This window comes from Oncorhynchus kisutch, linkage group LG12, assembly GCF_002021735.2.
Source record: "Oncorhynchus kisutch isolate 150728-3 linkage group LG12, Okis_V2, whole genome shotgun sequence".
In the NCBI taxonomy this organism is placed as follows: domain Eukaryota; kingdom Metazoa; phylum Chordata; class Actinopteri; order Salmoniformes; family Salmonidae; genus Oncorhynchus; species Oncorhynchus kisutch.
Window position 1 is genome coordinate 43,906,452 of NC_034185.2, and position 27,368 is coordinate 43,933,819.

The 27,368-nt window shown below is 41.4% G+C and overlaps 1 protein-coding gene across 1 annotated transcript in view; it reads right to left on the reverse strand.

Annotated features, from left to right (window-relative positions):
• si:ch211-197n1.2 (EF-hand calcium-binding domain-containing protein 6) overlaps positions 1-27,368 on the reverse strand; it is an 81,837-nt gene that overhangs the window by 49,336 nt on the left and 5,133 nt on the right. Inside the window, exons 5-12 of the mRNA XM_020497024.2 lie at positions 25,679-25,867; positions 19,410-19,550; positions 16,643-16,779; positions 15,359-15,501; positions 15,003-15,202; positions 11,693-11,803; positions 3,845-3,910; positions 1,664-1,774 (exon numbers count right to left, since the gene is read on the reverse strand). Coding sequence (XP_020352613.2) covers positions 1,664-1,774; positions 3,845-3,910; positions 11,693-11,803; positions 15,003-15,202; positions 15,359-15,501; positions 16,643-16,779; positions 19,410-19,550; positions 25,679-25,867 — 1,098 coding nt within the window. The remainder of the gene's footprint in view (positions 1-1,663; positions 1,775-3,844; positions 3,911-11,692; positions 11,804-15,002; positions 15,203-15,358; positions 15,502-16,642; positions 16,780-19,409; positions 19,551-25,678; positions 25,868-27,368) is intronic.

The window sequence follows — 27,368 nt, forward strand, 5'->3', positions numbered from 1 at the left end:
TTTGTTCACTCCTTTTTTTGCTGAGTATGTTTTGTGATTTACACAAATTCACTGAAAACCCACACTAACACATAGCTGTATAAACAGTATTGCACATTCATGTAGCCTATTTCGGCCAGCTAATAGCCTAGACACCAATCAAGGAACATTATGGACTAAACGTTCAAATCTGAAGGATTATTTTTCTGTGACAATATAGATCAAATTAAGAAGAAGGAAAACACACTACCAAGTAGTTTGTGATTCTTCGAGCCTAAAACACAGGGCAATGTAAAAATGCTGAATACTATGAATCCAAATCTACATTCAAGACATTACTTGTTGAAATAAAATAAATGTTTTGACTGGCCTTCTGCAGTCTAAAAGGAATATTAAAAATGTCAAAATCAAAACAAATAATTGAGTGTGGAATAGCATTCTGAAAGTTGTCAATGTCAGCAATGTTTCAGGATGCAAACAAAAGCAATAAGCTACAGCGGTGGGAATACATACAATGCTTTTTTAATTTGTACAAAATATGTTTAAACATATATATTTAAAAATTCTATATGATTATCCTTTGAATTAAAATGTTTCACAGGAATGTAAAATACAAAAAAATACAAAACTGGTTCTGTTCCATATTCCATTATGAACCCCCCAAAAAAGAACTAAGCAAGAAGAGCAATATTAGTTTATTTTGAGGTTTGAAAGGTTATGGAGGATGATTACATATACATATAAATGAACAGTGCTGGACCATAAACCTCTCCATAAAACTTTACTGGCTACTATTGTACTTCATTTGACATTACTTTATGATCTTCTATGATTTTCCTAGGCTGGATTCAAGACTGAGGATTTCTAAATGAGTGTGCAAGACCAATAACTAAAAGAGGATCTATGTTAGTTAATTGTAGAGCCTTAACCCTTTACTTCACCATTTGGATATAATAGTGGTTTAGGGCAGTAGTTCTCAACGGGTTTTGCCTCAGGACCCAAATTGAACCAGGTTGTCTCAGTCACAATCCAATATTCGCAGCGTGATTTTTTTGTTGTTGCAAAAATGCTTAATCAAAAATGCTTAATCCTATATTAATGCTATATTGATAGTAAATGTACAAATGATATGACAAGGGAACAATAGTCCCACCTTTTCCATTGTCAATAATTACATTTTGCCCATATTCTCGATGAAGAATGTTAAGCTTACTGCTTTGAGACCACAAAATAGTTCAGAGAATAAATTATTGAAAATATAGGTTCAGTATCATTTATACACATTTTATACCTAGTCATTTAAGTTCCGACTGTAGTATTTGTACTCTTTTTACTCAGACACTCGCAACCCATTCAAAACCTCCCACAACCAAAATGTGGGTCCACCAGTTGAGAATCGCTGGTTTAGGGGAAGTTTACAACACGTGCCGAAAACGGAGACAGAGCTAATTAACAACAAATAAAAATAAATGGGTGAAGATGTCCTACATTTTAAAGCTGCATTCAGGGAGCAAAGTGGAGAGATTTCACTGAAGAGAGAGAACGAGAAAGTAAAAGAGAGAGAGAGTGAAAGAGTGAGAAAAATGGAGAGAGAGAGAGAGAAAGGGGGAGGCAAGTTAACGCCAGTGAAGGGATGGTGGAGTGGTCAAGGAGAGAAGGGGTGGGGGTGAGTCGGGGGGATTACCTTGTGTCGAAAACGGCCATGAAGACTGGGTACTGGACATTTCCGTCCTTGTCCAGGGGCAGCCTGTCCAGCAGCTGGTCAAACTCAGGTTCCGCGACCTCCAGGCCAAATCTAGAGAGGGTGTGTGTGTATGTGTGTGTCCAGAGGGGTTAACGGTGCAAGAAAAGGGTTTGAGGGGGGACAAAAGAGAGGCATTGGGTCAGAACAGAGGGTGGTCATCCGGCCCAGTCACTTAGCCATGGCCCACAATGCCCCTGAGCAGCCGCTGGTCATTAGCCCTCTGAAAAGGCCCCCTCCTCGCCCCACACAGCCGGGTCAAGTGTCAATCAGCTCTCTCTCCAGCCATCACATTGAGATGGACACATCCTCTCTCAATCAGAGGATTAATGGTGCACAACGATGTCACACACAAATATATGCTCATACACTCACACGCAGGCAGACACACACATATATATACACACACAGACATGCAGTACACCTCAAACTAGTCAACCGGAGAAATACACATAGAGGCAAACTAACTTAGCACAGATTAATTTGGCATTTTCAAAACAACATCTGGATGGTTGAGGGTTATATAGACGAAGACACCTTCATCCAGTCTACATGAGGAGGACATATACTGTTTTTTTCCCATCGCTTTGGTGCTATTTTCACAAGTATGTTGTGAATTTTCAAAACTATTTACAAAACTCCAAATTGGTAACACTTGTAACGCAGAAAGTTTTATGTTCAAGACTTCAAAAAAGCCTTGTATACTAGAGCTGCGAGAAAAGTTCTATATATTATTGAAAGAATGCTGAGATTGTTTGAGAGAATACCAACAGGTGTGTTTACCGTGGGGGAAAGATTCTATTGGGGAAGGTTCCCGTGGGGATTGCCATGGAAGCCAAGGGGAGTGAGGTGTTGTGTGTGTGTGTGTGTGTGTGTGTGCTCAAACACACATGCATGTGGAGGTCTGGGAAAGGAAGTGTGTCCATCCGATGAATGGGCAAGTGCCTGAACTCAATTTTATTCACTAATTGTAGTCTCACCTGTTCATATCTAATGACCGGTCATTTTGACGGGAATACCACAGGTATAAAACACCCAAAATGTAATGAAAGTAATCTAATGTATTTTGTGTGTTCAGATGCCCTGTGTGGACAAAGTCATGGAACCTTACGACAATCAGATTAAATTAACTACATTTTTCAGAGAGAAAACTTGTAAATCGGTGGTAACACAGACCATTCAGTGCTTCAGGTTATGTTCATTGTCATAGTGACAACTGCAAATAATTATTCAATGTACATGTAATGATTTTTTTCTTAACTCAATAAATGTAGCAAATCAACAACAAACGCTGTTTAGCCATCTTTTACATTATGTCATCATGATTTCCATTTTTCTAATGATTGTCAATTCGTTTGGTTCTTCTTTTTCGCTGTGCTTTCTCTCTGTCTGTCCCTGCATTAATGCTACAATGTTCTCATCCCTTGCCAAAGTGATCACACCAACGCTCCTTAACTTTCCCCGACAGTTCGTTTGGCCTAAGCCTATTTTACATTCAGCAAGCCTGCTTCTCGCCAAGAAAAGGCGAGTAGGTCTAATATAAAAAAGGCTAAAAAGATATGTCCTATAGCTTTTGTAGCCTATAGATTTTCCTGAGATTTCACGTGAAGAGGAATAGCGGAGAGGCTTGCGTTGCCTATAGCCTATAGTGTGCACAGGAACAGCTGGAAGAGAGAGGCTACAGATGTGTAATCGAAGTAAGATGCTAAATATCAGCTACATATTAGGCCATTCATTAGATGAATAGTAGAAATGAATAGTACATTTAAAAATAAATAAAAATAATGAAATGACATGGATTTTCCGAGTGGCAGGGCGGTCCAAGGCACTCCAGTGTTTGCAAAAATGCAATCTGCAATACAAACTACAAAATGCAATGCAAACTACAGATCTGGCCTCGACCGGGAGACCCATGAGGAGAAGCACAATTGGCCAAGAAAATAGTAAAAATAAAGAAAAATCCTGGAATTGAGTAGGTGTATCCAAACTTTTGACTGGTACTGTGTGTGAAACCACAATGCGCTTCAAATTAAATTAGCTGGACAATCCAAGGATGTTCTAAAAATGGCACCTCAATACAACAAAGTCAAAACCTACGAGAGGAACAGGAGAGGGACAAAATACCTGCTCTCAATCGCTGCTCGAAACTCCTCCTGGCTCACCACCCTCCTGTGGCATTTATCAATGCTCCTGTAGGAGAGACAAAACACCTCAATAAGACCAGGTCAAATGTTAATGTGACAGATGTATTATTTCACTGACCTCCATGTTGAATTCCACTCAACATTTGTGCCAAGTACATATGTATTCACAGTTCACAGTTCAAGATAATCACAAACGTTTGGGACTGGGTCAGTTAAGTTTTTTTTTTGCATTAGGACAGCTTGGGCTTTGAGTTTGGAGAGGTTGTTTGAGTTTGGAGAGGTTGGAGAGGTTGTTTGAGTTTGGAGAGGTTGTTTGAGTTTGGAGAGGTTGTTTGAGTTTGGAGAGGTTGTTTGAGTTTGGAGAGGTTGTTTGAGTTTGGAGAGGTTTTCTTCTATTCTAAAGCAGCAAGGACCAGCTGACATAGGCTGGTTCATTTCCTGAAGTGAAGAGGTACTATACACTTTAAGGGCTTGATCTTAATGAGGTATGACTATGGTGAAATGTAGGAGTTTATGACCTCTGACCAGGCAAAAGCCTGCGTGTGACCCCAATCATATTGAGACACAAAATGTAGAGAACGGTAGTGGAAAGTGGTAAAGAGAGGGCCTGGTTCACTAAAACACAGCACTAGGGGAAAAGGGCAGAGATGGTATATCTATATTCACCCCTGCACAGAAGGGCTAGAATCAAAGCCTCATTCTCAAAACTATGCTACACTGAGTATACCAAACATTAAGAACACCTTACTAATATTGAGTTGCACCCCCTTGCCCTCAGGACAGCCGCAATTCGTCCAGGCATGGACTCTAGAACGTGTCGAAAGCGTTTCACTGGGATAATGGCCCATGTTGATTCCAATGCTTCCCACAGTTGTATCAAGATGGCTGGATGTCCTTTGAGGGGTGAGCCATTCTTGATACACACTGGAAACTGTTGAGTGTGCAAAACCCAGCAGCGTTGCAGTTCTTGACACAAACCTGTGCTCCTGGCACCTACCATACCCTGTTCAAAGGCACTTAAATATTTTCTCTTCCCCATTCTCCCTCTGAATGGCACACATACACAATCCATGTCTCAATTGTCTCAAGGCTTAGAAATCTTTATTAGCCTGTCTTCTCCCCTTCATCTACACTGTTTGAAGTTGATTTAACAAGTGACATCAATAAGGTATCATATCTTTCACCTGGATTCACCTGGTTAGGCTATGTCATGGAAAGAGCAGGTGTTCTTAATGTTTTGTATACTCAGTGCATATCTGAAACTATAAAATGTATCACTTTCCCCATTATGTTCTGTTGAATGAACTTTTGGAAAGCACATTGAAAGAGAGTGAGAGAGAGAGAAATAAAGAAAGACAGGAACCAATTGAGATGACCATACACTATCTATACAAAAGTATGTGGACATCCCTTTAGTGGATTCGGCTATTTCAGCCACACCCGTTGCTGACAGGTGTATTAAACATGGCATCGTCATAGGATGCCACCTTTCCAGCAAGTCAGTTTGTCATATTTCGCCCTGCTAGAGTTACCCCAGCCAATTGTAAGTGCTGATATTGTGAAGTGGAAATGTCTAGGAGCAGCAAAGGCTCAGCTGCGAAGTGGTGGGTCACAATGGGCCTGCCTAGTACTGAAACTCGTAAACATGTTTTGCCTGTCCTCGGGTGGCAGGTTAGCCTAGTGGCTAGAGCATTGGTCTAGTAACTGAAAGTTCAAATCCCCCAGCTGAAAAGGTACAAATCTGTTGTTCTGCCCCTGAACAAGGCAGTTAACCCACTGTTCCTAGGCCGTCATTGAAAATAAGAATTTGGTCTTAATTGACTTGCCTAGTTAAATAAAGGTACATTTATTTAAAAAATAATGATAATGGCCTCCCGGGTGGCGCAGTGGTTAAGGGCGCTGTACTATCAGAGTCCCTGGGTTCGCGCCCAGGCTCTGTCGTAACCGGCCGCGACCGGGAGGTCCGTGGGGCGACGCACAATTGGCCTAGCAATTGGCCCAGCCACCGGGTTAGGGAGGGCTTGGTCGGTAGGGGTGTCCTTGTCTCATCGCGCACCAGCGACTCCTGTGGCGGGCTGGGCGCAGTGTGCGCTAACCAAGGTGGCCAGGTGCACGGTGTTTCCTCCGGCGCATTGGTGCGGCTGGCTTCCGGGTTGGATGCACACTGTGTTAAGAAGCAGTGCGGCTTGGTTGGGTTGTGTATCGGAGGACGCATGACTTTCAACCTTCGTCTCTCCCGAGCCCGTACGGGAGTTGTAGCGATGAGACAAGATAGTAGCTACTACAACAATTGGATACCACGAAATTGGGGAGAAAAAGGGGTAAAATTTAAAAAAATTATAATAATGATAATTTTTTAACTCACTAGCGAGTTCCAAACTGCCTCTGGAAGCAATGCCAGCACAAGAACTGTTTGTCGGGAGCTCCATGAAATGGGTTACCTTGGCCGAGTTGCCGCACACATGAGCCTAAGATCACCAAGTGCAATGCCAAGTGTTGTTCTGGAGTGGTGTAAAATTCACCGCCATTGGACTCTGGAGCAGTGGAAGCGCGTTCTCTGGAGTGATGAATTACGCTTCACCATCTGGCAGTCCGACGAACGAATCTGGGTTTGGCGGATGCCAGGAGAACGCTACCTGCCCCAAATTTATAGTGCCAACTATAAAGTTTGGTGGAGGGGGAATAATGGTCTGGGGCTAAGACTGTTGCGGTGATCGTATTAAGGCCACACCAGCGGTCAAGAGTCATGAAGGCAGTCATATTCCATGTGACCGTTTTGTCACCATAATGAGGCTTCTCCAAACTATGATGCTGCTGATGGTCATTAGAAGCCTACCAAACTTGCTAACTGCCTGGTAGTCAGCACTCTATTGTCCCTTTAGTCTAATCGCTCTGACATCAATGAAAATATGCTCGAAAATCAAACACTTCATGAGAGCCTATGAGCTCACGTTGCGCAACGTTCCTATAGGCGATACAATTGATGGCCTCTACTAAAAAAAGGAGGATCCCATCAGCTTTCTATAGGCTAGTCCTACTATATTTATTTCTCAACTTTCCTAATATTAAGCACATCGGTTTTAAGCACATATCTTTCTTAAGAACTACATTAGTATCTTCTTATGTTGCATTGACATTAGTGACGTACTTGAAACCAATAAATAAGCCTATGTGACAGGGATGATCGGATTTTGTTATTTTGTTATTTTTCATACATTATAGACATCAGACTAGCCATATCAAAATCTAAAATGGATGACCAGGAAAAGAGATTGAAGTGATGGTGGATGAAAGAAACCCAGCAAAAAAAGAAACGTCCCTATCTCAGGACCCTGTCTTTAAAAGATAATTCGTAAAAATCCAAATAACTTCACAGATCTTCATTGTAAAGGGTTTAAACACGGTTTCCCATGCTTGTTCAATGAACCATAAACAAATAATGAACATGCACCTGCGGAACGGTCGTTTACAGTTTACAGATGGTAGACAATTAGTCACAGTTGTGAAAACTTAGGACACTAAAAGAGGCCTTTCTACTGACTCTGAAAAACACCAAAAGAAAGATGCCCAGGGTCCCTGCTCATCTGCGGGAACATGCCTTAGGCATGCTGCAAGGAGGCATGAGGACTGCAGATGTGGCTAGGGCAATAAATTGCAATGTCCGTACTGTGAGACGCCTAAGACAGCGTTACAAGGAGACAGGACGGATAGCTGATCGTCCTCGCAGTGGCAGACCACGTGTAACAACACCTGCACAGGATCGGTACATCCGAACATCACACCTGCGGGACAGGTACAGGATGCCAACAACAACTGCCCGAGTTACACCAGGAACGCACAATCACTCCATCAGTGCTCAGACTGCCCGGAAGATGCTGAGAGAGGCTGGACTGAGGGCTTGTAGGCCTGTTGTAAGGCAGGTCCTCACCAGACATCACCGGCAACAATGTTGCCTATGAGCACAAACCCACCATCGCTGGACCAGACAGGACTAGCAAAAAGTGCTCTTCACTGACGAGTCGCGGTTTTGTCTCACCAGGGGTGATGGTCAGATTCGTGTTTATCGTCGAAGGAATGAGCGTTACATCGAGGCCTCGATTTTGGAGGTGGAGGGTCCGTCATGGTCTGGGGCGGGGTGTGTCACAGCATCATCGGACTGAGCTTGTTGTCATTACAGGCAATCTCAACCCTGTATGTTACAGGGAAGACATTCTCCTCCCTCATTGTGGTACCCTTCCTGCAGGCTCATCCTGACATGACCCTCCAGCATGACAATGTCACCAGCCATACTCCTCGTTCTGTGCATGATTTTCTGCAAGACAGGAATGTCAGTGTTCTGCCATGGCCAGCGAAGAGCCCACATCTCAATCCCATTGAACACGTCTGGGAGTTGTTGGATCGGAGAGTGAGGGCTAGGGCCATTCCCCCCAGATATGTCCGGGAACTTGCAGGTGCCTTGGTGGAATAGTGGGGTAACATCTCACAGCAAGAACTGGCAAATCTGGTGCAGTCCATGAGGAGGAGATGCACTGCAGTACTTAAACTTCTTATGGCTGCAGGGGCAGTATTGAGTAGCTTGGATGAAAGGTGCCCAGAGGTGCCCAGAGTAAATGGCCTGCTTCTCAGTCCCAGTTGCTAATATATGCATAGTAGTATTAGTATTGGATAGAAAACACTCTGAAATTTCTAAAACTGTTTGAATGATGTCTGTGAGTATAACAAAACTCATATGGCAGGCAAAAACCTGAGAAGAAATCCAAACCGGAAGTGAGAAATCTGAGATTGGTAGATTTTCAACCTAGCCCCTATTGAATTCACAGTGGGATATGAATGAATTTGCACTTCCTAGGGCTTCCACTAGATGTAAACCGTCTTTAGAAACTTGAATGAGGCTTCTACTGTGATGTGGGGCTGAATAAGAGCTGAATAAGTCAGGTTACTGGCAGAGAGCCATTTCCTGGTCATGCACATTTCACATGATAGCGACCTGCGTTCCATGGCTTCTCTAAGCACAAAGCAATTCTCCGGTTGGAACATTAGTGAAGATTTATGATAAAAACATCCTAAAGATTGAATCTATACTTAGTTTGAAATGTTTCTACGACCTGTAATATAACTTTTTGTCCGACGTTATGCCTGACCTGCACGAGCGTTTGGATATGTGTACCTAACGCCCGAACAAAAGTAGCTACTTGGACATAAATAATGGACATTATCGAACAAATCAAACATTTATTGTGGAAATGCGATTCCTGGGAGTGCATTCTGATGGCGGATAATTGTAACATAACATGGCGGATAATTGTATTTGTTTTCTGAGCGCCATCTCAGATTATTGCATGGTTTGCTTTCTCCGTAAAGTTAAAAAAAAATCTGACATAGCGGTTGCATTAAGGAGAGGTATATCTATATTTCCATGTCTAACACTTTAATTTTCATCAACATTTATAATGAGTATTTCTGTAAAATGATGTGGCTCTCTGCAATATCACTGGATGTTTTTGGAACTAGTGAATGTAAAGCTCCAATGTATACTGAGATTTTTTTATATAAATATGAACTTTATCAAACAAAACATATATGTATTGTGTAACATGAAGTCCTATGAGTGTCCTCTGATGAAGATCATCAAAGGTTAGTGATTAATTTTATCTCTATTTGTGCTTTTTGTGACTCCTCTCTTTGTCTGGAAAAATGGCTGTCTTTCTGTGGCTTGGTGGTGACCTAACATAACCGACTGTAAACCCTATTTAAAACCGGACACTGTGGTGGGATTAACAACAAGATTACCTTTAAAACGGTATAAGATACTTGTATGTTTGAGGAGTTTTAATTATGAGGTTTCTGTTGTTTTGAATTTGGCGCCCTGCACTTTCACTGGCTGTTGTCATATCGATCCCGTTAACGGGATTGCAGCCCTAAGTTAATGCATCTGGTGGCCACACCAGATACTGACTGTTACTTTTGATTTTGACCCCCCTTTGTTCAGGGACACTTTATCCCGTTTCTGTTAGTCACATGTCTGTGGAACTTGTTCAATTTATGTCTCAGTTGTTGAATCTTGTTATGTTCATACAAATATTACACTTGTTAAGTTTGCTGAAAATAAACGCAGTTGACAGCGAGAGGACGTTTATTTTTTTGCTGAGTTTAGCACCCAGGAAAAGGTTGCTGTTGGGGAGACTTGATAACTGCGGGGTCACTGCAGAGACCAAAAAGAAAGGATGGGCGAGAGTGGCCAAGTCTGTCTCTGCCATTGGGGGTATGGCAAGAGACAGTGACACCGTAAAAAAGAAGTGGTCCGACATCAAGTTGGCTGCTAAGAAGAAGGGAGCTGAGAGACCATTCATGTGGACCAGCTGGAGGAGAGGGTGTCGTCCATCATAGAGATGGTGGTAGAGGGACTGTGCGACCGGTAAGTTAATTAGCTACGTTAGCTAGCTAAAGCGTAAAGACATTATAGCCAACATAGCTAACGACGTAAATGTTAGCTAAGCTATCCAAGTTCTTCTTTGCAAATTGAAAAGATATAGCGCTAGCTTTTTACGCTTCTAGAATATTGTAATATATTGTAAATTACTAGCTAGCTAGATAATGCATGTTTAATTTGTGTTCTTGCTGTATGTAAATATCCGGTAGCCAACTCTGTCTGTGGGGCAAGAAAACATTTATGGTTACAAAAGTATCCATTCGTCTCAAGACAAGGGTTTAGCTGTCCTAAAGTTAAGTACATTTCCAAGAAGAAATTCTAAAGCATTATTTCATGAATCCCATTCCTTCTTTACTTATTTCTTAGGACGAAACTTAGGAAAAACCTTGTTAAGAACATTTCCAATAACTTTATTGAGGAATGGCAATGTTTCTTAACTTTCTTCTTAAGACTATAGTTAAGGAAAAAATGTCACTTAATTAAGAAGGAATTTCTTCTTAAGAAGGTTTTGTGAATACTGCCCCAGGACCTAACATACGAAGAGCTCAGAGTATGCTATTCTGTACTTCTGAAATAGAATACATTTTCTTCATATCATACTTCTTTAAACCTGTCTAAAATAAATAACGGATTTATTGTGAAGGTGTAGGCTATATAGCATGGATTTATTAGACTTTTTAAAATGTAAATGTTCCAAAGGTCTGCATCAGCGGCTTGTAAGCTATGTGTGGAAGTATCCAGATGCTAAATTTGTTTATATTAATGAACTGTCAATTACTGTGAAACCAACAGTTATTTGCTTGAAAATCACCAGCTGACGAACATTTGTGACAGCCACAACCCTACCTGGGGCTGTTTTTCATGGGTCGGGCTAGGCCCTGTAGTTACAGTGAAGGGAAAGCTTAACGCTAAGCATACAATGACATTCTAGACAATTCTATGCTTCCAACTTTGTGGCAATAGTTTGGGGAAGGCCTTTTCCTGTTTCAGCATGATAATGCCCCTGTGCACAAAGCGAGGTCCATACAGAAATGGTTTGTTGAGATCAGTGTGGAAGAACTTGACTGGCTTGACTGATTGAGCTCTGACCTAAACCCCAACGAACACCTTTGGGATGAATGACTGCAAGCCAGGCCTAATCGTCCAACATCAGTGCCTGAACTCACTAATGCTCTTGTGACTGAATGGTCCCCGCGGCAATGTTCCAACATCTATTGGAAGGCCTTCCCAGAAGACTGGAGGCTGTTATAACAGCAAACTCCATATCAATGTCCATGATTTTGGAATGAGATGTTCAATGAGCAGGTGTCCACGTACCTTTAGTCATGTAGTGTATCTAGCTGCTACAATATGCTCATATTTGCTATTTGTTGAGTCACCATGTGACTCTATACTTACTGAAACATTTCTAACAGAGCGAGGTACTCTGACTGGAAGAGTCGAGCCAGTTTAGCCTCCACCATGGTGACTGTGGACGCATGGCTGATGCTCCCCTGGATATGGTGAAACCTGTGTTAAAAAGAAGACATTGGCCTTGTCCGGATACCCGTTCTTGCATAAACAGTAGGCATTTTGGTTCTGCAAAAACATAAAGTTTTATAGTATATGACATTTAAAAAATCTAATACCGGTATGCTTTGTGTTTGAAAACAGCTTGATAATCAGAGAAGGTGACACACTGTACCAAAATGAACGAATGGAGTGCCTGGATACAGCACTTAGCCGCCGTATAATCGATGGCAATTTGATTGGACAGCGATACCATGACGAATGGGCCATCATATAAATGGCCCATTGTCATGCCATTTATATGCCGCCATCACCTCATGTTTCAGCATGATAATGCAAAGATCTGTACACATTTCCTGGAAGCTGAAAATGTCCGGACCACTATCACAGGCCCCTATCAACAGCCTGATCAACTCTATGTGTAGGAGATGTGTCACACTGCATGAGGCAAATGGTGGTCACACAAGATATATTTCCGTATATGAACTGTAGCTTAGTACCATTTTTTAAATTGTTACATGTTGCATTTATGTTTCTATTCAGTGTACTTGTGCTGTGACCATAGATCCCTAACTCCAGTTTACAGGCTTCAACAACCCAACGTAAATACCCCAAAGCCCAAAGTACACAATGATACGTAAAACCCACCCATCAAGTCCTGTTCGCAAGTCTTATGTCAAGCAGCCCCCCAAACACACACATACACACGCACGCACACACACTTCGCTTAATCTGGGTAGAGATAACCTCCGACAAAGGACGGCTGACGTATGCTATCGTCGTGGTAACTCATCCCCGGGAATGGGACTGTAAACTCAACTAAATTCATCTGTGCTAATGTTTGCTAGTCCCACTTTATCCAATTTAGGGTCCTTAATCAGGAAAGTAATAAATTAGCCTCTGAATACCCTACTAGCTAGCATAGTGTAAACCTCTGCTGCCTTTTAAACATTTAAGCATAAATTGATAAGTGTGGCACAGAGGAAGGCTAGATGTGAGCGGGAGTACTCTGGGCACGTTTTACTGTAAAAGTCGCAGCTCAAGGGTGCACTTCCAGAAGCCTTCGTAACTCGAACTCTAAACTACATGTAAAATATACAATCTGTAACTTCGATTAAGTCCCCTCAGGGCATGAGGACGAAATACAAAATCAAATCACACATCCATAAACAAGAACAAACCAGTTCCACTGAACCAGTCAGTGCATGAGTGCGTAGCCTAATAATGACATCACTGAAGGGTGTAAACTGGTTTTCTGGTTAATGAGACGTCACATAAACAGATTGCAACCAGGTAAAGACATTCTGTGGTCGCTAATAATACAGTCGTGGCCAAAAGTTGAGAATGACACAAATATTAATTTCCAAAGTTTGCAGCTTTAGTGTCTTTAGATGTTTTTGTCAGATGTTACTATGCAATACTGAAGTATAATTACAACCATTTCATAAGTGTCAAAGGCTTTTATTGACAATTACATGAGGTTGATGCAAACAGTCAATATTTGCAGTTTTGACCCTTCTTTTTTAAGACCTCTTCAATCCATCCTGGCATGCTGTCAATTAAGTTCTGGGCCACATCCTGACTGATGGCAGCCCATTCTTGCATAATCAATGCTTGGAGTTTGTCAGAAGTTGTGGATTTTTGTTTGTCCAGCCGCCTCTTGAGGATTGACCACAAGTTCTCAATGGGATTAAGGTCTGGGGAGTTTCCTGGCCATGGACCCAAAATATCGATGTTTTGTTCCCCGAGCCACTTAGTTATCACTTTTGCCTTATGGCAAGGTGCTCCATCATGCTGGAAAAGGCATTGTTCGTCGCCAAACTGTTCCTGGATGGTTGGGAGAAGTTGCTCTCGGAGGATGTGTTGGTACCATTCTTTATTCATGGCTGTGTTCTTTGGCAAAATTGTGAGTGAGCCCACTCCCTTGGCTGAGAAGCAACCCCACAGATGAATGGTTTCAGGATGCTTTACTGTTGGCATGACACAGGACTGATGGTAGCGCTCACCTTGTCTTATCCGGACAAGCTTTTTTCCGGATGCCCCAAACAATCTGAAAATCAGAAAAAATGACTTTACCCCAGTCCTCAGCAGTCCAATCCCTCTACCTTTTGCAGAATATCATTCTTTCCCTGATGTTTTTTCTGGAGAGTAGTGGCTTCTTTGCTGCCCTTCTTGACACCAGGCTATCCTCCAAAAGTCTTTGCCTCACTGTGCGTGCAGATGCACTCACACCTGCCTGCTGCCATTCCTGAGCAAGCTTTGTACTGGTGGTGCCCCGATCCCGCAGCTGAATCAACTTTTGGAGACGGTCCTGGCGCTTGCTGGACTTTCTTGGGTGCCCTGAAGCCTTCTTCACAACAATTGAACTGCTCTCTTTGAAGTTTTAGATGATCCGATAAATGGTTGATTTAGGTGCAATCTTACTGGCAGCAATATCCTTGCCGGTGAAGCCCTTTTTGTGCAAAAGCAATGATGATGGCACGTGTTTCCTTGTAGGTAACCATGGTTGACAGAGAAAGAACAATGATTCCAAGCACCACCCTCCTTTTGAAGCTTCCAGTCTGTTGTTCGAACTCAATCAGCATGACAGAGTGATCTCCAGCCTTGTCCTCGTCAACACTCACACCTGTGTTAATGAGAGAATCACTGACATGATGTCAGCTGGTCCTATTGTGGCAGGGCTGAAATGTAGTGTAAATGTTTTTGGGGGATTAAGTTATTTTGCATGGCAAAGAGGGACTTTGCAATTAATTGCAATTCATCAGATCACTCCTCATAACATTCTGGAGTATATGCCAATTGCCATCATACAAACTGAGGCAGCACACTTTGTGAAAATATATATTTGTGTCATTCTCAAAACTTTTGGCCATGACTGTACGTGAAGTATTGGGGGTCCCGAGTGGCTCAGTGCTCTAAGGCACTGCATCTCAGCGCTAGAGGTGTCACTACAGACCCCCTGGTTTGAATCCAGGCTGTATGACAACCGGCTGTGATTGGGAGACCCATAGGGAGGTGCACAACTGGCCCAGTCGTCCGGGTTTGGCCGTCATTGTAAATAAGAATTTGTTCTTAACTGACTTGCCTAGTTAAATAGAATAAAAACAGTTTACAACTGGACAACAATGTCACAAAAGAACTTCAAGGACACAACCAGTTTTGCCCATTGGATTGTAACTGTCCGGCTGTGACCTCTGACCTGTGTTGTGGATTGGATAGGATCCTATGTGTGACCCCTTCCTCGCTGCGGTCCTGAAACATGCGGAGGAACTCTGGGTAATGGATCACACCTGTCTTGTTGAGTCCCAGGCCACAGCGAGCCAAAAACAAGCCCACATGCTCCCTCTTTAGATTCAGGCCAAAGATCTTCAGCACCTGCAGAAACTCCTCCAGGCCCACCTAGACAAATGTCCCGGCAAACACACAGACCTAGTTTCAATACGTCAAATTTCTTTATTTCTTTCTTCAGTTCAATACCAGGCCAATAGTTTGACTAAAAGTGAAACAATATTGAATCTTCACCTGTTTCCAATCCCTAGCTGTCAACAGACTCACCTTGCAGGTCTGGTCTGGATCCAGTTGGTCAAACTGGGATTTCATTCTCTGGACGCCCTCCCTAAACTTGTCCTTCAGCCACTTCTCCATGGTGATGGATACCCCACGCTCCTCCTCCGACTTCGACAGGGCCCTGGGTCTGGCTGAAAGCATAAGGCCATGATGGGTAAAAAAAAGAGTGATGAGCAAACTGTAAAATTCCACACTGGTAATTTCAGCTACAGACACATAGCCCTCGAAATTTTAAGAATTTACATGTACCTAAACTTAACTAATAAATAATTTATGAATTTATTAACGAATAGTTATTTAAGACAATAAAGCTTGTTTGCATGTGGAAAACCTACAGATCGCACCTTTAAAAACAGCGGAAATTTCCCATTATATCCCAACTGTGGATTGCATATTAACCCAGTCATACCGTGGAGAGTAACAGCTTCAATATCATAGGGGTTATGGGGTACTCAGATTAGAAGAACATCCAACATCAATCATTTAAAATGATACATATTAATTTAGGGAACTTTGAATGGATTAAAGATGTAGAACTGTGCAGTATTTTATAAGGGAGGTGCCTTTGACTGGTATGATACTACAGTGCCCTCTATTGGTAACTATTGGTCACAGCAAACACTAACTGTTCTTGTCTCTGGATGTAATGTATGATAATAGAATTGATAACATGGTCATTTAGCAGATGCTTCTATCCATGCAACATATGAAAGGGACACCTACATTAAGTGTTTTACACTACGGGATTCAAAGGCACAACCCTGGTGTTGCAAGAGCCATGCTCCAACCCACTGAAACGTTAACAGATGTTTGTTAATGCAGTAGTTAATACTTACTTAAAAACGTAATACTTAAAGTGATGCTCCAGAACTTTTGTTTAATTTCAGACAGCAGTTTTGAAAGTGGTGCTCACGAGCCAAAACAGGTTCCCGTTTTTTGTGTACTACGTCATCCAATTGTGTACAATGTCATCCATTTCGTCTGATATGTTACTTCCTGCAAAAAAACTTTTTGTGTGTGTGTGCAATTCATATGATATGTTATGAATTCAATTGGTAAAATATGTTACAAATTTGTTGTGCTTAAGATCCCGGACTGCATCTTTAAGTATATGTAAAAACGTAATACTTGAGTCAAAACTTTAGTAAATACTGAAGTTTAAGTAACAACAAAGAGACATTACCAAATGTGGTGAACAGCATCACATCTTTTGACTCATACCGTTTCTGATGGAATATGAAGATATGCAGAATGTCTTTCATTTGTTCTTACCTTTGGTGTCTTCACCATTGATAGAAGATGAAACTTGATCATTATTATCGTTGGTGTCTGAGGTCTTTCTCTGGCTCAGTCCAAGTTTCCTTAGCAAACCTCTCACGTTCACGGCTCCAAGTCCTTCGCTGTCAAATCTGTTCGTCAACATATTTTCTAAAATCATACAATGAGGTGTACCACTACAGTTTTCCTCATACAATGCACACAGACAGTACATGAATACATAAAGGAAATACTGAACATGCATACATGCATATGGTGAACATTGGAATTGAAGTCACTCAATATATGAAGTGGTTTGAATATATACAGTACCAGTCAAAAGTTTGGACACACCTACTCATTCAAGGGTTTTTCTTTATTTTTTAATATTTTCTACATTGTAGAATAATTGTGAAGACATCAAAACTATGAAATAACACATATTGAATCATGTAGTAACCAAAAAAGTGTTAAACAAATAAAAATATAGTTTAGACTTAAAATTCTTCAAAGTAGCCACCCTTTGCCTTGATGACAGCTTTGCACACTATTGGCATTATCTAAACTAGCTTCACCTGGAAAGCTTTTCCCACAGTCTTGAAGGAGTTTGCACATATTCTGAGCACTTGTTGGCTGCTTTTCCTTCACTCTGCGGTCCAACTCATCCCAAACCCTCTCAATTGGGTTGAGGTCGGGTGATTGTGGAGGCCAGGTCATCTGATGCAGCACTCCATCAATCTCCTTCTTGGTTAAATAGCTCTTATACAGCCTCAAGGTGTGTTGGGTCATTGTCCTGTTGAAAAACAAATGATAGTCCCACTAAGCGCAAACCAGATGGGATGGCGTATCGCTGCAGAATGCTGTGGTAGCCATGCTGGTTAAGTGTGCCTTGAATTCTAAATTAATCACAGACAGTGTCACCAGCAAAGCACCCCCCACCATCACACCTCCTCCTCCATGCTTCACGGTGGGAACCACACATGCGGCGCTCATCCATTCACCTACTCTGCATCTCACAAAGACACGGCGGTTGGAACCAAAAATCTCAAATTTGGACTCATCAGACCAAAGGACAGATTTCCACCGGTCTAATGTCCATTGCTCGTGTTTCTTGGCCCAATCAAGTCTCTTCTTATTATTGGTGTCCTTTAATAGTGTTTCTTTGCAGCAATTCGACCATGAAGACCTAATTCACGCAGTCTCCTCTAAACAGTTGATGTTGAGGTGTCTGTTACTTGAACTCAATTAAGCAATTAACATGGCACACCTGTTAATTGAAATGCATTCCAGGTGACTGGCTAATGAAGATGGTTGAGAGAATGCCAGGAGTCTGCAAAGCTGTCATCAAGGCAAAGGGGGGCTACGTTGAAGAATCTCAAATAAATATTCTACACTGTAGAAAAAGTACAAATAAAGAAAAACCCGGGAATAAGTAGGTGTGACCAAACTTTTGACTGGTACTGTATATACAGTTGAAGTTGGAAGTTTACATAAACTTAGGTTGGAGACATTAAAACTCGTTTTTCCACCACTCCACAAATGTCTTTTTAACAAACTATAGTTTTGGCAAGTCGGTTAGGACATCTACTTTGTCCTATATCTACAAGTCATTTTTCCAACAATTGTTTCCTTGGGAGCAATTTCCGAACGCCTGAAGGTACCACATTCATCTGTACAAACAATAGTACGCAAGCATAAACACCATGGAACCATGCAGCCGTTATAGCGCTCACGAAGGAGACACGTTCTGTCTCCTAGAGATGAATGTACTTTGGTGCAAAAAGTGCAAATCAATCCCAGAACAACAGCAAAGGACCCTGTGAAGATGCTGGAGGAAACAGGTACAAAAGTATCTATATCCACAGTAAACGAGTCCTATATCTACATAACCTGAAAGGCCGCTCAGCAAGGAAGAAGCCACTGCTCCAAAACCACCATAAAAAAGCCAGACTACGGTTTGCAACTTGCACATGGGGACAAAGATCGTACTTTTTGAGAAAAGTCCTCTAGTCTGATGAAACAAGAATAGAACTGTTTGGCCATAATGACCATCATTATGTTTGGAGGAAAAAGGGGGAGGCTTGCAAGCCGAAGACCACCATCCCAACCGTGAAGCACGGGGGTGGCAGCATCATGTTGTGGGGGTGCTTTTGCTGCAGGAGGGACTGGTGCACTTCACAAAATAGATGGCATCATGAGGAGGAAAATTATGTGGATATATTGAAGCAACATCTCAAGACATCAGTCAGGAAGTTGAAAGCTTGGTCGCAAATGGGTCTTCCAAATGGACAATGACCCCAAGTATACTTCCAAAGTTGTGGCAAAATGGCTTAAGGACAACAAAGTCAAGGTATTGGAGTGGCCATCACAAAGCCTTGACCTTCTCTCTACTATTATTCTGACATTTCACATTCTTAAATTAAAGTGGTGATCCTAACTGACCTAAGAAAGGGAATTTTTACTAGGATTAAATGTCAGGAATTGTGAAAACTGAGTTTAAATGTATTTGGCTAAGGTGTATGTAAACTCCTGACTTCAACGGCATATTTTTTTTTTAAAACATTTTTTAAAAATTGCTTCACCTTTTCAGCTTTTTTAGGGAAATTTGATTTGACTTAAATTTGATTTGACTCCAACTCTGATGCACATACTTAAATGCAGAAAATGCAGTATATAATGTTGAACGTTTCAAAAATCATTATACTTTACTTATGTATCACATCGTATTATTCATAAATTATTTATACATATATAGAGAGAGATTTTGAGGAGGGAAACACACTTCTTCCAAAGCTTCTCAAACTCCCGGTCCTCTAAGTTGAGGCCCAACTGTGCAAGACATCTCTTCAGCTCTGGAGCTACAATCAAACTGATCCTCTGTAGGCCTAGCTCTGTGGGACGTGACTCTATGACCTCCAGGAACCTGTGGTGGGGAGAACCACATCATTTACATTTTAGTCAGCTGTAAGCAGATGCTCTTGTCTATCTATCTTTGGTCTAGCATTCAGCTTAGGAAAGTGAAAACGTTTCTGTGACATTCAGATACATATACAGTGGGGCAAAAAAGTATTTAGTCAGCCACCAATTGTGCAAGTTCTCCCACTTAAAAAGATGAGAGAGGCCTGTAATTTTCATCATAGGTACACTTCAACTATGACAGACAAAATGAGAAAAAAATCCAGAAAATCACATTGTAGGATTTTTTATGAATTTATTTGCAAATTATGGTGGAAAATAAGGTCAAAAACAAAAGTTTATCTCAATAGTTTGTTATATACCCTTTGTTGGCAATGACAGAGGTCAAATGTTTTCTGTAAGTCTTCACAAGGTTTTCACACACTGTTGCTGGTATTTTGGCCCATTCCTCCATACAGATCTCCTCTAGAGCAGTGATGTTTTGGGGCTGTTGCTGGGCAACACGGACTTTCAACTCACTCCAAAGATTTTCTATGGGGTTGAGATCTGGAGACTGGCTAGGCCACTCCAGGACCTTGAAATGCTTCTTACGAAGCCACTCGTTCGTTGCCCGGGCGGTGTGTTTGGGATCATTATCATGCTGAAAGACCCAGCCACATTTCCTCTTCAATGCCCTTGCTGATGGAAGGAGGTTTTCACTCAAAATCTCACGATACATGGCCCCATTCATTCTTTCCTTTACACGGATCAGTCGTCCTGGTCCCTTTGCAGAAAAACAGCCCCAAAGCATGATGTTTCCACCCCCATGCTTCACAGTAGGTATGGTGTTCTTTGGATGCAACTCAGCATTCTTTGTCCTCCAAACACGATGAGTTGAGTTTTTACCCAAAAGTTCTATTTTGGTTTCATCTGACCATATGACATTCTCCCAATCTTCTTCTGGATCATCCAAATGCTCTCTAGCAAACTTCAGACGGGCCTGGACATGTACTGGCTTAAGCAGGGGGACACGTCTGGCACTGCAGGATGTCAGTCCCTGGCGGCGTAGTGTGTTACTGATGGTAGGCTTTGTTACTTTGGTCCCAGCTCTCTGCAGGTCATTCACTAGGTCCCCCCGTGTGGTTCTGGGATTTTTGCTCACTGTTCTTGTGATCATTTTGACCCCACGGGGTGAGATCTTGCGTGGAGCCCCAGATCCAGGAAGATTATCAGTGGTCTTGTATGTCTTCCATTTCCTAATAATTGCTCCCACAGTTGATTTCTTCAAACCAAGCTGCTTAACTATTGCAGATTCTGTTTCTGGTGTCCTTTGACAGCTCTTTGGTCTTGGCCATAGTGGAGTTTGGAGTGTGACTGTTTGAGGTTGTGGACAGGTGTCTTTTATACTGAGAACAAGTTCAAACAGGTGCCATTAATACAGGTAACGAGTGTAGGAAAGAGGAGCCTCTTAAAGAAGAAGTTACAGGTCTGTGAGAGCCAGAAATCGTGCTTGTTTGTAGGTGACCAAATACTTATTTTCCACCATAATTTGCAAATAAATTCATAAAAAATCCTACAATGTGATTTTCTGGATTTTCTTTTCTCATTTTGTCTGTCATAGTTGAAGTGTACCTATGATGAAAATGACAGGCCTCTCTCATCTTTTTAAGTGGGATAACTTGCACAATTGGTGTCTGACTAAATACTTTTTTGCCCCACTGTACATACTGTAGGTGTGTGTGTGTTTGGATTCATGATGACTATTTAAGCACCAAACATAGCAGATTCTTGGTTGCATTCATATTGCAGATATACAGTACGATCTCTATTAAAAAAGACTGCTTCTTTGTTTTCCAAATGTCACTCCAATTAAGTAGTGATATCCAAATATTCAATCGTTTTTTAGACTTGCATAGACTTCATAGGTGGTGACCAAAAAGTTGATTTTTGGAAAATTTGACACTAATACTTTGTAAATGTTAAGGAGATAGATTGGGTGTAAGGCCCTGCGATAGACTAGTGTCCTGTCCAGGGGGTGTACTTGTACATCAAGCTGCCTCAGGCTACATAAACAGATAGTTTCCATTTCCAATGAGCCATTCTGGCTTGCACAAATGCCTAGGCTTGTGCAAGGCTAGTTACTTTTACTTACTTTATAAATGTAGCCTAGTGTCCACAGGGTGGCTGCTAGTGTGACTGACTAACAGACGTTTTCAAAAGATAACAATACTAGGACGCCTGCGGGTGAACGCCTTATGGAAAGCGAGCAAAAAGTCCTGTCAATCAGACACATCAGTAAGGGGTAACAGGATTAAAGAGTTCACAACCATTTGACTCTCCCTCCCTCTCTCTTTCTTTTCTCTCTCTCTCTCTCTCTCTCTTTCTCTCTCTCTCTCTCCTTTCTGTGCTTCTAACTCCTCTCTATTCCTGAGTTCCATTTCTCTCCACCCTCTTACTTTCTCTCTCCTCCTTTCAGTGGAAAACGTACTCAATTGTCATTCTTGAATATAGGTAAAGATACCTCAAGTAAAGATGACTCAAGTAAAAGTGTGTGAAAGTCACACAGTAAAATACTACTTGTGTAAAAGTCTAAACGTATCTGGTTTTAAATGTACTTAATTAAGTACAGTGGTGGAAAAAGTACTCAATTGTCATACTTGAGTAAAAGTAACAGGTGAAAGTAAATAAAATTCCTTTTATTAAGCAAACCAGACTACACATTTTTCTTGTTTTTTAAATGTAAGGACAGCCAGGGGCACACTCCAACACTCAGACATAATTTACAAGCACATTATTTCCGCTTAGTGAGTCGGCCAGATCAGAGTCAGTAGGGATGACAACGTGTTATATTGATAGGTTTTTAAATTGGACCATATTGCTGTCCTGCCTGAGCATTTGATATGTAACTGGTACTTTCGGGTGTCAGGGAAAATGTATGGGAGCAAAATTACATATATTTGTTTCTAATTTGGTGGAGTAAAAGTAAAAGTAGTCAAAAATATAAATAGTAAAGTAGAGTACACATATTCCCAAAAACGACTTAAGTAGTACTTAGTTACTACTTAGTTACTTTACACGACTGCCTCGTTTTTCATGCTGTTCTTTTTTGGTCACTCTTTCTCTTGTATTCCCTCCCTTTCAATCCCCTCCTGCTCTCTTTCCCTCACTCTTCCCTCTTTCTCTCCCTCTCCCACCCACCCCCTGTCTCTCACTCCCCCTCTCCCCTTCTCTTTGCTCCAACTGACTAGGAGTCTCCAGGTCTTCCTAATTGGTCACGGGGATTTCTGAACTGGTGGCTCTCAGGCCTTCTCAGCCTCCGCTGGAATGTGTTTATGTGTGTGTCTGTGTGTTTGTCTGTCTGTCCACCACAGCCAGTTTGCCAGTTTGCCCTGACAGGGGAGACACACATACCTCCCCGGTCAAGAGCTGCTGATGACAAACTGTCCCTTGCGCATGCGCCCACACCCACCCACACACACTCACACATATACACACACACACCATTTGACACCCCGACAATGGCACCAAAGAGAAGAGGTAAATACTTAAATAATCTCCTTTCCCCTGAGTCCTGTGGTTTTGGGCTCCTCTGTCGATAGAAAGGGAGTATGAATGTGCCCAGTGTTTAAAGCATCCTACCAAGTTTGAACTGAGATTGCTCTAAAGCGGGAGAATTGCGTCAGCATTAACTTAAAACAGAAAGGGCCATTTTGGCTCTGCATTGTTTGAATCTAACTATCCAGGGGGTGAGTTTCCCGAAAGCTTTGTAGCTAACTCACCCTAAGCCTGCCTTTTGTCTAGAGTTATCTTTCCAGGGTTAGTCAATCCCCAGCCTTCTTTGACCCAGAGATTTCAGAACTGATGGTCTAGTAATGTAGTTTTTGGGGTTGTGGTACAGTATCTGTCCCAACCAATATCATGATTTCACTATGTTGGAATTTAGACACTGCATTGCCAAGGCATTTCTAGGCTGGGGGGCAACAGTACTTCAGCTCTCAGGAAGGCAATAGAGATGCTAACTTAACCATCCACCTGTCTGACACTTGCAGATCTCAGCCATAACACACTCACACTTTCCTTAAAGTCTGAAGTACAACCCCGGCACAACCATAGCATGACTTACAATATTTATACTTATAAAACAAACCAAAAAATTGGGGGATAGATCACCTTTAACATTTCATTTAGATTGTAGCTTCCATCAATGTAATTGTCTGCATAATTTCCAATCCCCATATATATTTTTTGTAAAACTAAATAAATATATATATATATATATATATATATATATATATATATATATATATATATATCAGTGCATTTGGAAAGTATTCAGAACCCTTGACTTTTTCCACATTTTGTTTAAGTTACAACCTCATTCTAAAATGGATTAAATAGTTTTTTCCCCTCATCAATCTACACAGAATACCCCGTAATGACAAAGTACACGATTTTTAAAATGTTTGCAAATGTATTAAAAATTAAAAACTGAAATATGACATTTACATAAGTATTCAGACTCAGTACTTAGTTGAAATACCTTTGGCAGCGATTACAGCCTCAAGTCTTCTTGGGTACGACGCTACAGGCTTGGCACACCTGTATTTGGGGAATTTCTCTCATTCTTCTCTGCAGATCATCTCAAAATCTGTCAGGTTGGATGTGGAGTGTCGCACCAGTTTGAGGTCCTGAGCGCTGTGGAGCAGCATTCATCTTTCCCTCAATCCTGACTAGTCTTCCAGTCCCTGCACTGAAAAAAAAACCACAGCATGATGCTGCCACCACCATGCTTCACCGTAGAGATGGTATTGGCCAGGTGATGAACGGTGCCTGCTTTCCTCTAGACGCTTGGCATTCAGGCCAAAGAGTACAATCTTGGTTTCATCAGGCCAGAGAATCTTGTTTCTCATGGTCTGAGAGTCCGGTGCCTTTTTGCAAACTCCAAGAGGCCGTCATGTGCCTTTTACTGAGGAGTGGCTTCTGTCTGGCCATTATACCATAAATGCCTGATTGGTGGAGTGATGCAGAGATAGTTGTCCTTCTGGAAGGTTGTCCCTCCTCCACAGAGGAACTCTGGAGCTCTGTCAGAGTGACCATCGGGTCCTTGGTCACCTCCCTGACCACGGCCCTTCTTCCCCAATTGCTCAGTTCGGCCGGAAAGCCAGCTCTAGGAAGAGTCTTGGTGGTTCCAAACTTTTTCCATTTAAGAATGATGGCAGCCACTGTGTTCTTGGGGACCTTCAATGCTGCAGACATTTTCTGGTACCTTTCCCCAGATCTGTGCCTCGACACAATCCTGTCTCGGAGCTCTATCGACAATTCCTTCGACCTCATGGCTTGGTTTCTGCTCTGACATGCCCTGTCAACTGTGGGAACTTATATAGACAGGTGTGTGCCTTTCCAAATCATGTCCAATCTAATGAATTTACCTCAGTTGTGGAAACATCTCAAGGATGATCAATGGAAACAGGATGCACCTGAGCTCAATTTCGAGTCTCGTGGCAAAGGGTTTAAATACTTATGTAAATAAAGTTTTTCAGTTTTTGTATTTCTTAAAACCTGTTTTCGCTATGTTACTATGGGCATTGTGTTTAGATTGGTGAGGGGAAAAAAACATTTAATACATTTTTGAATATAAAATGTATTTATACATTTTCCTTTATTATGTTCTCCTAACCCTGCCATCCCTCCCCTAATGGAGTAAACTAATGGACAGCTAGGCTTCTACTTTCATCTTTTACATACTATATACATTTTGGCTTTCTATTCTCATAGCTTCTACAGATTGTAAATTAAAGATCAAATGTTTTGCTAAACGTATTATTATATTGTTGATCGATTGACTATGACTTTTCAAATCCCCCAGCATTGCTTTTTGCAGAGTTAGCGTCAGGTAAATGTTGCAATTCTTCCGCCATTCCTGAACCTGCAACCAAAAACAAGCTACATATGGACAGTACCAAAACAAGTATTCTAATGATTCTGTTTCTTCGCAACAAAATCTTCAGAGCTGGGGTGGTTGTATCCCCCATATATATATAACATTATATTGGTTGCAAGAATTTTGGATAATCATTTAAATTGGAAAATTCAAAGTTTTGAATCCGGCATCGTTTCACAATAATTAGGGGATGGGTGTCCTCAATCCAGACTTACCTGTTCTGGGCCTGTCCCCGCAATAGGGATAGGGTCTGAGAGGCTGTGACTTTAGCTGGAGAAAGGGGAGGGGCTGTGCTGGGATCCTGGGTGGGGTTAGACCAAGTGGCTGGTCCACCTGCTCCAGACTCTCTTATGGCCTCCCACAGCTCCTCAAAGCTAATGGCTGCCTTCTTCGACAAATGCAGTCTGGAGGATTCAAAAAGGTTATGTTTTACTGTATGGTTTAGTCCAGTGATGTAGTTAACTGCAGGGATGAATTGAGATTATTTTAGATTTGATCAAATTTAAGAATTATTCATGGTTTTCTATGAGGAGTTTGAGTTTTTGAATTTAGTTGAAATTGAATTGACCCCAACCCAGGTTCATTGGTTTTGTTTTTAGATGACTCTATTACACATGGCAAGTTCATTGTAGGCTAGTTCATGTTTTGTTTCAGTGAATCAAACCAAACATTCACACACAGTCATCTTTTAGAAAAGGAGTGTGCTAGACAAAACAAATATATATATACAGTACCAATCAAAAGTTTGGACACACCTACTCATTCAAGTTATTTTTAAATGTTTACTATTTTCTACATAGAATAATAGTAAAGACATCAAAACTATGAAATAACACATATTGAATCATGTAGTAACCAAAAAAGTGTTAAACAAATCAAAATATATTTTATATTTGAGATTCTTCAAATTCTTCTTCACCCTTTGCCTTGATGACAGCCTTGCACACTCTTGGCATTCTGTCAACCAGCTTCATGAGATAGTTACCTGGAATGCATTTAAATTAACAGGTGTGCCTTGTTAACAGTTAATATGTGGAATTTCTTCCCTTCTTAATGCATTTGAGCCAATCAGTTGTGTTGTGACAAGGTAGGGGTGGTATACAGAAGATAGACCTATTTGGTAAAAGACCAAGTCCATATTATGTCAAGAACAGTTCAAATAAGCAAAGAGAAACGACAGTCCATCATTACTTTGAGACATGAAGGTCAGTCAATCCGGAACATTTCAAGAACTTTGAAAGTTTCTTCAAGTGCAGTCGCAAAAACCATAAACCACAGGAAAGGAAGACCTAGAGTTACTTCTGCTGCAGAGGACAAGTTCATTCGAGTTGCCAGCTTCAGAAATTGCAGAACAAATAAATGCAATTTAAATAAATGCCCTATTTGGTAAAAGACCAAGTCCATATTATAGCAAGAACAGATAATTGTATATGTTTTGATTTGTTAAACACTTCTTTGGTTACTACATGTTTCCATATGTTATTTCATAGTTATGATGTCTTCACTATTATTCTACCATGTAGAAAATAGTAAAAATAAAGAAAAACACTTGAATGAGTAGGTGTGTTCAAACTTTTGACTGGTACTACCAGATAGGTACAGTGAAATGTGTCGTTTCAAACAGTCAGCCATAGTAGGAGTTTATTCTTTCTTTCTGTAAGGGAGCAAATTAGAGTTAAGTGCCTTTCTCAAGGGCACATCAACAGATGTTCCACCATGTCAGTTCGTGTATTCGAACCAGCGACCTTTCAGTTACTGCCCCAACACTCTACCCACTAGGCTACCTGCCGCCCTGTAGAGTTAAGACTTCTATTATGTTTTTTCTTTATACTGTCAACCTCGTTGACTCCTTTACCCAGCACTTTGCAACAAATGCATTTGAATGCACTATACTACTAAAATGTG